The sequence below is a fragment of the Copadichromis virginalis genome, linkage group LG11, assembly GCF_057382275.1.
Source record: "Copadichromis virginalis isolate Kocher_CV1m ecotype Utaka linkage group LG11, C_Virginalis_male_GT1.1, whole genome shotgun sequence".
Taxonomy (NCBI): Eukaryota; Metazoa; Chordata; class Actinopteri; order Cichliformes; family Cichlidae; genus Copadichromis; species Copadichromis virginalis.
Window position 1 is genome coordinate 21,641,017 of NC_140628.1, and position 11,127 is coordinate 21,652,143.

General features: G+C 42.1%; 1 protein-coding gene across 1 annotated transcript; it reads left to right on the top strand.

Annotated features, from left to right (window-relative positions):
- Nucleotides 1-219: 219 nt before the first annotated feature.
- nradd (neurotrophin receptor associated death domain) lies at nt 220-10,103 on the top strand. The gene is made up of 6 exons (XM_085473676.1): nt 220-641; nt 4,487-4,619; nt 4,724-5,077; nt 5,923-6,127; nt 6,256-6,398; nt 8,605-10,103. The coding sequence occupies exons 1-6, from the start codon at nt 603-605 to the stop codon at nt 8,913-8,915; spliced, it is 1,185 nt and encodes a 394-aa protein (XP_085329802.1). The 5' UTR covers nt 220-602; the 3' UTR covers nt 8,916-10,103.
- Nucleotides 10,104-11,127: the final 1,024 nt, after the last annotated feature.

Below are 11,127 nucleotides of genomic sequence, written 5' to 3' on the forward strand. Positions count from 1 at the left end.
TTAAGCTAGTGCACTGAGCCTGTAGACACGTAACATTAGATACATAACATTGACACACAGTCGATAACAATGACGGTTACCTTTACTTTTCTCCCTTCCTGTATCGTCTGTACTTGTTACCGAGCTCCGGGATGCAGCCAATCACGAAGCCGCACTGAAAGCCGAGTCGATGGGAGGAGAAAAGGCTCCTGAGAACTCGCAGCAGATTCATCTGTTGCAAAGCTGCAGGAGTGTGGCAGTTGGTGCGTCCTGTGAGCTGAGACAGAAGAAACTTTGTTTTAAGGTAACATTGAGGAATGCACTGACACAGACGCATCGGGCTGCAGCGCTACGCGGAGAAGACCGAAGGATTATACACATTTTAAAACTGCTTCCTCACGCGTAAAAACCCTCATCTGGTTACTGGACTATGACCGAATTCTCCTTTCTGTGGAACCAGCGCGTTTTAGGACAAGTTGGTGTATTTAACTAGACTCGGGGAACTTGAGGTTTTGGCATTTTTCATGCCATTGTTGGAGGCTGCAGAGTGAAAACACTGTTCTGTGGACGATTTTGAGACGCCCCTGTGTGTCGAAGCCAAAGAGGATTTTGGAGCTGAAGACATGAAACCGTTTGTCGTATGCGCATTTCTGCTGTTAAAAGTAAGCTACAGTTTATTGCACGCTTTACCACCACATGAGCTAAAGTCAGATTTTCACTTTGACGTGTTTTATAAGGCGTTTCTTACTTATTCCACACTCGTGGCTTTACATCAGGGGTCTGTTTAAACTTGAGTAAACTTAATCCAGCTCAGTTTGCACCATTGCTCCCAAAGGAAATCTGTTTCACAACACAGAACCGTACTTCGTCAGGGCTGTCACACGACACATGTTGGTGAATATAAGCGTCAGAGGTGATAATAGAGTAAAATTAGTGCGTCTTTGAAAGGCTCTCTTGACAAAACTGGAATCGAACCGTGGTAAACATATTTCTCAGATGCACATGCTAAGACGAAGCCTACTGAAGACCTCCTTGGCACTATTTCTTCCTCTTCTTGTGTGTGTGTTTTTTTATTTATTTATTTATTGCAATCTCATTGTTTTCCCACGAAACTTCGCATTTTAAGCCCATCACACCGGCTACAATGAACCAAACACATAAAACAGGAACAAAACCCAGGAGCACACCATTTATCAAGATTAAGCAGCCACATTAAAATAAATGGTGTATGATTTAAAGACAGATTATAGTTTCGGTGGTGTTTGATAGCATGCCATTAAGCCAGGATCAGGGTGCAAAGAAAACCTCTACCTCACAGTTGCAGACAATAATTTGACACTCATCTACCTGAAAAAGCCCATGGGGCTTGTAGTCCTGTCTAGACATGCTTTTTAAGAGTCAGAGCACTTTTGTTAGATCAAAGTGGTTAGATAAGGCTTTAGTTCTAAAAAAGATAGGTATCTCTTTATAATTATAATATCAGTAGGATTAATTTGTGGAATTTAAGATGCTTTTCATTTGGGAAAAACACAAAAGGAATCTTTTGTTTCCAAAAATAATTGTTTCATTAGTCACTATATGATTCAGTGTGGAAGTTGGGTGTTTTTCTACTACCTTAACTCTTTCTACAACACATTTTCCATTTAGTTTACTGTACGCGTTGATACATTTGTTGCTAGTGGCAGTTCCTGGTGAAAATGTGGCCTAGTCTATTACTACTGCTGGGGTCTGGATATCCGGAGCAAGGCAATTATCATCATTTTCTCCCAGTTTGTGGTGTTTGTGTGTGTGTGCATGCAAGGGGGTAGTTTAGTGTGTTCCCACCCTAATTTGAATTTCCACAGAGTAGGCAGACTTCAGGATCATTTAGTACTTTTAATTACCTCATTTACTTTGGTGAGAGTTGAAAACCGTTAGATGAATAGTTGGTGTATCTGCGCGCGCTGTCTCGTTTGATTTAGGATCACGGTTGTGGTAGAACCCTGTGTCCTTTAATTTGTCCCTCATGCTGCCTGCATACTGCACCAATAGCAGGAATGGGCACAGATGTGCTGCTCAGACAGGTTTCCCCTCTCAGCCTGGGCTGACTCTGCTGAAAGACCTCTCACTGTTGTTGCCACAGCCGGATTGTGAAATATCATGGGTCAGCATCTTCACAGGCGAAGAGCAATCTTTTCATGTTTATTTTCACACAGATTAGATTAACAGTGGAAACTCACATCCGCAGGCTTTAAAAGGGAGCTCACTTCAGAAAATGTTTCAGGCAGAGAGGCGGCTGAAATGAATTGTGTATGTGTGTTTGTGTGTGAGATCTCCGATGACTGAGTGACTCCAGCAGCCGTGGAGTTGAGAGCCCCATTGAAAGCTGTGCTCCTCGGTGGTCCGTCTGTTCTCACTGGGGAATCCCTTTAGATTGCAGCTTCTTACCTTGATGGAAAAAGCAACTGCAGCTTGGTTCCCCTCAGACTTTATAACCCCCCAGTACAACAGATAAGACCCAGAGGACTCTGAGGGAAATTAAACTTTGCTTGAAAAGTGAACATAATGACAAGGTATGACGTTGTAGCCACACAAGCTGTAGCAAGATGATTAACAAGAGCCAATAATTAAATGGAATCAAGTTATATACATGTTTAGAAAGCAAAGCGTGTCGATTTATGTGGCACGAAACTAAAAATAACAGTTTTTGCCTTCTGAGTTTACAAGCAACAAATAATTTAGATGTTTTTTCTGTTATTATGTCTACTTTCTAGACTTAAACAGGAAACTCATCATTGTCCTGTAAAAGTATAATTTACTCCTCTTAGTACTTAAAGTTCAATTTACCCTTAAGGAGTACTATTTAATTTACAATGAGTAGATATTTATTCCTGTAAGGAGTAGATGTCAGTTCCCGCTGGTTTCCAGTGTGGCATGAATTAAATCTTTCATTGTATACTGGAGACCAATGGGTTAAGCGCCAAGCATTTGCCGGCGCCTGCTCTCCGTACAGTTGGCCCCCCAGCCAAGTTTAACGAGTTACACCAACCAGACCCACACCAGACGTTATAAAATGCTACAAATTCAAGCTCGAGGTCAACACCCCCCCCCCACACACACACACCAAAAAAATGCCAAAAAACAAAACAGAGCCACTGTCACTAAATATTTACCAAAGGATAGATTAAGAGGCCAAAAGGTTATTAAGCACTTCATCAGTCACATGGAGAGGGCAAACCAGGGTTACCAGGATACCTCTGTGCTACAAGTTATTGTGGTTATGACGCCAACTCAGATATCCTGATTCCTCCCTGCTGGATCCTACCACCCCAGTCTCCTAAATGCCTCTGTTCTGGGTTGTGTGGCTGGTGTTCAGATATCATCAGGCTCCTCTGTAAGCTGTGCGGTCAAACCGGCTGTTGTTTTTGGTACGAGTCGAGCACAGTTTCAAAGCCGATTCGCCTGTATCATCAGCACGGAACATTTTGGGTTTCGCGACTGGAGTCGCACCACTGTCTCTGTGTGTGTGTGTGTGTGTGTGTGTGTGTGTGTGTGTGTGTCCGTGTGTGTGTGTGTGTGTGTGTGTGTGTCCGTGCGTGAGTGTGTGGTTTTTATCTGGGGGGCTTTTGTTGGAGGCTACAGGTTCACACATGTCTCCTGAGTGTCTTGGCAGACTTCAGAAACAAAGAGAGACATCATTGAGGTTGTTTAGCTGTTACTTTTTTCCTTTGCAGGAGGTTAGTTGTTAGACATCTGTTTGCTCTTGTCAGGCCCCAGGCGGAGTAGGTCAATCTCCCTTAAATATGTGTGCATGTTTAAGATGCCGTTGCATAGAGCCTGGAGAAGGGCGTGTTAGTGAAATACTGACCTTCACAGACACACCTGCGGGGCTTTGTGACTTCAAAGCGCTCCTCTTACCCAAACGGACACTCTCATGCTGAGCAGCCTTGGTTAACTGACACTCTTGCCTGGGGCCATCTCCTTTATTCCCAGTCACCGCCACAACCAGTATAGTTAATTCACACAGAGAGCGCTCATTCACACAGAATTTAGAATGAGTGGAGAGGCAGAAACTCAGATTTTTTCTTTTACTTCTTTCACGCTCCTTTTCTGGTTGTTTTACTTCCCCCTTTATGTTTCATTCTTTTCAATGACCTAAAGCCATGTGATTAAATCCAGCAACTCCTGTCAGGCACCCTCGCTCCCTGCACAAGCTGTTAGGAATGTCTGATCTATTCGTCATGTCATAACTCAAGCTGGGACCTCCATTACCCACTTGCAGATAAGGATTAAGAGCACTTATGGGTGAAAACCAAGGCAGATCGAAAGATAAAAACAAGGCGGGTTTGGGGTGTGTGTGTGTGTGTGGGGGGGGGGGGGGCATTTACAGTTTATCTTCTTTGCTGCTTCTTTAATCGTGCAGTCCTAAAACTTTATATCCAAAAATGGCCCAAACGTATGATTTGTTGCCTTAAAAAAAACCCAGTAGGGGTATCTTATTTTTCTTACTGTGTCACTTTTGCTGTAGGTTACTCTTGGAAATGCCTGTGCCAGCGGTAAGTTCACTGAATCAGGGGAGTGTTGCAGTCTGTGCCCTCCTGGGTTTGAAGTGAAGGTAGAATGTGGGAAAAAGGACACCACATGTGCACCGTGCCCAGAGGGTAAGCACTTATAATCTAATGTTACTACTCTGATTCAGCGTGTTTCAAGTGCCTCATCATTTTCTTCACCCAGTTTGACGCAGAGTTTGTAATCTTTCCCATAGGCAGATTTTCCTCATCTGAAGACCTTGGCTCTTGCCTTCCATGTGCTAGGTGTCCACACAGTATTCCCACTTTCTCTCCATGCTCTGCCACTCAAAACACACAGTGTGAATGTGACAAAGGCTACTTCTTTTTGAGCTCGTACAGCTCGTGCGCACCTTGCTCCAAATGCAATCGTGGTGAGGGGGTTGTACGGCAGTGTGGCTCTATGGGAGACACTGTGTGCGCCACCTGCGGCCCTGGAACCTTCTCGGAGGCGGTTCGTCCCACAGGTCCCTGTCAGCCTTGCGCTCGGTGCTCTGAAAATGAGGTGGAGATCCGGTCCTGCCTGCCCCAATCTGACACACTCTGCATGGGTGAGCTTTATCAAAGATTTAGACTCGGTAAATAAAATGCATAAAGGGACAGGGAAAGAAAAACTCCCTTTTAACAAGAATAAACCAAGAACCATGAATAATCATGGGGGAGGCTTTTATCAGCTGTAAAAGTTATTAAAATAAATTATATTAAAAATAAATTACCCAGTGGGTTGATTGGGGTCTTGATTTTATAACTGGCTGATAATTGGAAAATAAAGAATAGTGAGAGCTTTATCCTTTAAAGATCTGATGCAGGCAATAGTGCATAAAAAAGATGAAAGAGAGAGCTGAAGGGAAGGGGGAGACAAGCAGCGGAAGAGTCTCTGAAAAAATGAGGACATGTGGTCAACATCTGCATCTACACTTCACTTTGTAACACTGTGAATTGGGAAACATGAGTTGTGAAAAAGAGCCCACTTAAGTGCTGTAGTCCAATTGATATGAGCTTGACAGGTCTTTAGGTTAACTGTCTCAAAAACCTGAAGGTCAAGCGAGGCTGCTGACCCTGACAGCAAGTCTGCTCGCTCCCAAATGGCTACACCCGCTCTCCAGGAGTTAGGTCATCTGTGCACACCGTGGGTCCATAAGTCATGACTTTTTGACCCCTCGTGGGTCAGCACAGTACGATATACTGTTTGATCCCAAAATAGGCAGACGGCAGGAGGGAGAATCAGGCTGGAAACGGGGGCAATGAAAGGTCTGAAAACCTCAGGGGAGTGGGATAGCTGAGGCTATCATTACATCTGGTCCTAATTTATGGTGTGCAAATGTGTTCTGACGTGCAAAATGTGCACATGCAATGCTCCTCACTGTGGCGCATGTCCATCTCCTAATCTTCACAGAGAAGAAGCTGCACATTCTCTCTCGCCCCAGTCAAACCGATGCTCCTCGGTGGCCCGGCGTAACGGAGGACGGGAAGACCAGTCCTGCTCCTGGAACGACTGATTTAACCACACAGGAAGAGAGCGGCAACAGCAACATTCTTGTATATGTGTCTGTTCTGGCTGCTGTGGTGCTGGGTTTGCTTATTTATGTGGCTTATAAATGGTAGGTTTTCACTGAAGAAGGGTCCTTATTTTGAAATGTGCATAAGAATCTGTACATATTCCCCCAGTGATTAAAAATAGGACCTAATGGGTAATTAACTATCATTGTTTTTACTGTGGTCTTCACAGCTGGAGGTCATGCAAACAGAAGAAGGCGCTCTCTAAGGCCCATGCAGCAGAGTTGGGAACATCTCCAGAAGGAGAGAAGCTTCAGAGCGACAGTGGTGTATTTCTGGATTCTTACAGCCTACAGGACAACCAGCCCAGCAAAGGTATGATAGCCACAGACGCTATGAAACTAAATTAAACTGATTTCAAATGATTCAAGCTTTCTAAAAATGCTGCTAAAACATCTAGCAGCTCCCCGAGAACAGTGGATACAAAAAAACAACCAGCCTTTCCACCCATCGCGGGTTTTTGTGATGTCAATATAAATAATTTCAGAGCTTTTTCCATCTTTAATATGACGAATAACCTCTGCAATTCAAATGAGAAGCAAACTGCTTAATGTGTAGTGTGTTTGTATAAGAGTGCACACCCTCATATAACTGAGGATTAACCAAAATCAACCGATTTTGTTAAACTAATCTGGTCACGGCAAAAAGGGCCACTGAGAGTTTACAAATTGTCAAATTGCTGAAAGGTATCAGTCAGGAGAAGGGTACAACAGAATTCCCAAGGTATTAAATATACCATTGAGCACAATGGAGACAGTCATCAACGAGTGGAAATAATATGGCACAATAGTGACTTTATCAAGAACTGGACACCCCTCAAAAAATGATGAAGAGATAACAAGAAAACTGGTCGGGGAGGCTGCCAAGAGGCCTGTAGAGACATTAAAGGAGCTGCAGGAAGTTCTGGCAAGATCTGGTTGTGTACTGCATGTGACAACAATCTTCATATTCTTCATATGTCTGTGCTATGTGGTAGGGTGGCAACACAGAAGCCTTTTTTTGCAGAGAAAAATACCCAAGCCTTGCTAGTTTTCCAGAACAAAATACATCCGGTCTTCCTAAAAGCATGTGGGAAAATGACAAGACTTGGAATTACAGCAAAAAAGTCCAAAGTTATGCACATCACCAAAAGAGCACAATAGCTACGCTGAAGCATCATGCTTCAGCTGGAATGTCATCTTTCATCACAACAATGACCCGTAGCATACATCCAGATCAACAAAAGAATTACTTCAGCAGGGGAAGATTAAAATTTTGTGCCCGACATCTATAAACACACCAGGAAATCTGTGGGCGGACGTGAAGACAGCTGTGCTTAGGAGACAACGCGAGGGAGGGTGAAGACATGTCACGCTGATAGAGTTCTACCTAAAAAGACTAGATGGTGTTTTAAAATAAGAAGTCACTGAAGCAAAGTATTAGGTTAAGGGTGTGCATATTTATGCAACCAGGTTGACAGTTTTAAAGTTTTTAAGTAACAATAACAATGCTTGACTTTAATGATGAGAAGAAGGCCAAAGGGTAATGTTTATTGTTGTTTCTCCCACGCTTTTGGAATTTTAGTTCATTCCTCGTGACCAAACACTTTCAGCTCACGCTGCTTTCTTTAAAAGCCTGAAAAGTATTTTCAGTGCCTCTAAATGAGAAGTGAGGACATTTCAGGAACCAGTCCTAACTTGGAAATACGCCGAGGAATGATTTCTTGCTGGAAAGTCGAGCGATTACAGTTTATCCACTCAGCGCATTGTGTTATTCTTTTAAATGACGTGGTGCCTCAGACAATCCAAGACATCAGTCATATGTTATTATCTCAGCTGTTGTTTTTAAACATCTGATTCTTCTCGGCGAAACCTTTCTTCCATGCCCAGGGATGTTTGCTGCTTTACCGATGAGTTTTTAAAGTTATGCATGATGCCGCCTGCCGTGTCTCTTGGAAGTTGACGTGCCGTGAAAATCCCTTTTAAATCACGTGTGTTTGGTCTAACCTCCTCTGTTTTTGAGACAACTCCATGAGCTTTGCCGCGTTTATTGGTTAGCTTGGAAACTTCCACAGGAGGAATTTCATTTTCAAGTTCATCCATTATTACTATTTTATTATAATAAAATGCAACTGTATTTTGCAGGGGTTAATTTAAGAAAAGCGATTTGATTGAATATATATGAAAGCAAGTTCAAAAAGTTATATTATAACCATAGCTCCGTTTTATATAAGCTTGTCTGCAGACTGATGTCTTGCAGACAAGCCATGTATTGCATTGTGGCTTTCAGAAACTAACACTAAAACTAAACAAAGTCTCTTTGTTTGGATGAAATCTCTGTATCACCTTTAAGTTTTCAGTGTTTTCCACAACAACTGTAAACTTCCTAATTTTGCAATAATTAACTTGGTATTTCTAAAAGGACACAATTATTCTAGCGCCCATGTTTGTGGTATTTTTTATAGCTTTTGATAATATACTGTAAGCACTGCTACTGCTTTTCGGACAGATGTGGTAACTTTGGTTGGATTTTGTTTTCACAGGTAACATGAGAGACAAGCAGGACAGCCGTCTTTACACGAACCTACCTCCACAAAGACAGGAAGAGGTGGAGCGCCTCCTGCAAGAAGGAAGCGGCCGAGGCTGGAGGCACCTTGGCGCGGCGCTGGGTTATGAGCCTGAACAGCTGGATCTGTTCGAGCGGGGAGAGGCCCCGGCCCACACACTCCTCTCTAACTGGGCCCAGAAAGAAGGCTCCACTCTGGGACTGCTGTGCTCTGCAGTGGCCCGCATCGAGAGGCCCGACATAGTAACAGCTCTTAACTGTCCCGTGCAGGGGGTGTCTGTGGTCTGACAACTTCTCGACCCTACGTGTGAAATTCAGAGACTCAGGTGAAAAACTCTGACATGATGAGAGGTACTCTGATATCACCACCTCTGCCACTGATGGGTTTTTTAATCTCTTTTTTTCTTTTACCTTCTGAACCTTTACTCCAGTTTATGTCACCACTTGATTGTACATTGCTCTAACTGCATGACTGATTCTCCTGTTAATGTGTCCTATCAACACATAAGCAGGACGCTAACGGTATAAACTGTTGTATATCTCATCACTGCAACTGATGCTACCAGTGAGAGAACAACCTGATCATCTGGGATGACGTGGAAAGATCTCCTCTCACACAACAATAAGAGCATTTACAGTGTTGTTTATACGCGCACACTACTATGTCTTGTAAATATTTAGTTAGTGGCAGGAAGCGAAATAACATGTTTACATGTTGCATGAGTTTTATTATTCAGAGACATCATAAATTAGATCCATCCCTATGTAAAAAAACTCCAAATATATATTCACATATATGTATCCCGCCCCACGTTGTTGTACAAATGCACACAGGTTACGTCATCATGTTTTTAGTATGGCTAGCCTTTTTGTTATGACTCACAACTGAAGCAACCACTATGGTACAGCTGATTTTGGCATGTTTTTTGCCTGTCCAGTATAATGTGGCTTTTCCTAAAGGGGATCATTTGTGCGGGTTTAATGGGCATGTGGTCTGATTTCTTCAGGAGAACACCAAGGTCATATCTCTGTAATTGTCCCCATTATTGCTTGTAGTTTATATTTTTTATAAGAACACTTTTATCTTGTATGTAGATAGGAACTGCTCACTAGGTTGTTTGTTAAAAGTTATTGCCTATTCTGTTGGGTTTTTTTTAATCTTTTTTTTTTTTTTCTGCTGCAGCCACAAAGTAGCTGTGGTCATTTACACTGAGGAAATATCAAGCACCGTCAGATTCTGCTAAACAACTTTCTTAGCGCTTTCTGTCATCATTTAATTGTAAACGCTTTAAATGTTAAGGGGTTGGTAAAGTCCTGGATTAAAGTGGAAATTTGTGAAGATGCAGATGGAATTTTCCATTTTAAAATGTAGAAAAAGTTCTCAACATTAATCCTTGTGTTCAGCTTGACACCTTGTTTTTGTATTTATTTTAACACCACTTCAAGTCAGAAAGTAAATAAAACCTATGAGATATCTGTGGTGGCCTAGTTGTCATTTAACAAATACCCATACAGCCACTTTGTTAGGTATAACTGTTTAGTAAGTAAGTTTAGTGAAAAAGTATCTAATCAGCCAATTTCATAAAATGCTGATTTGCTGGGATTTTAATCACAGAGTTCACAGAGACTGGTCTAAAAGGAGAAAATATCTAGTGAGCGACAGTTTTCTGGGCGAAAACGCCTCGTTTGATGTCAGAGGAGAATGGCCAGACTGCTTTCAGCTGACAGGAAGGCAACAGTAACAAGATAACCGCTCATTACAACCAAGGTATGCAGAAGAGCATCTCTGAATCCACAACATGTTGAACCTTGCTAGAGCTGCAGAAGGCTTCTCCAGTCAGCTAAGAACAGGAAACTGAGCTCTGAAGGTAAAATGAGGTCCATTCCAGTACTCACTACCTGTAACTAATGAATTGGCAAGCAAGTCTAACTTTGATGTTTAACTTCTTTTGCTTTTTGTGGAATTACTAATCAAGTGTAGCATTATACAGACGATAAAACATCAGTCTTTATGCTGCAGATCTGCTACAATCAGCCTGGGGAACTTGCACCTTTTATTTAGTTTCTCGAGGCTAAGCGATTATTTACAAACTCGTTAAAAACAAAAAAAGAAAAAGAAGCAGAATTACAATTTAAAGTTACAATCAGAACAAATGTTAATAAGTTTTAAAAGGGCCTTAAACATGAAGCACAGAAATGAAGAACAGATGAAATATGTAAAAGTGATGATAAAAGAGCTCAGCTGACAAGAGATTCGACAGGCCTCATTAGTTTCACACAGTATAGTTTAATTTTCATCTTTTTGTCATCTTCCCAAAGGCCCAAACAGTTCTGGCATTGTTTATGTAATAATGATACAGTGTTTTATGACAGTCTAGTGAAAGGCAACAGTGAACAGTTGTATTTGCACCAAATGAAAAGTCTTTTTTTTAGGTTTACGGAAATAAGACATTTATTGCTAAAGAACCACAGTCCCATAAACCTACGTCTATCATCTTTA

Excerpts from the sequence above, each read along its gene's own strand:
- nradd (XM_085473676.1), top strand. The coding sequence starts at position 603 with ATGAAACCGTTTGTCGTATGCGCATTTCTGCTGTTAAAA. Across the intron at positions 5,078-5,922 it reads ATCTGACACACTCTGCATGG|AGAAGAAGCTGCACATTCTC; the intron begins GTGAGCTTTATC and ends TAATCTTCACAG. Across the intron at positions 6,128-6,255 it reads ATTTATGTGGCTTATAAATG|CTGGAGGTCATGCAAACAGA; the intron begins GTAGGTTTTCAC and ends TGGTCTTCACAG.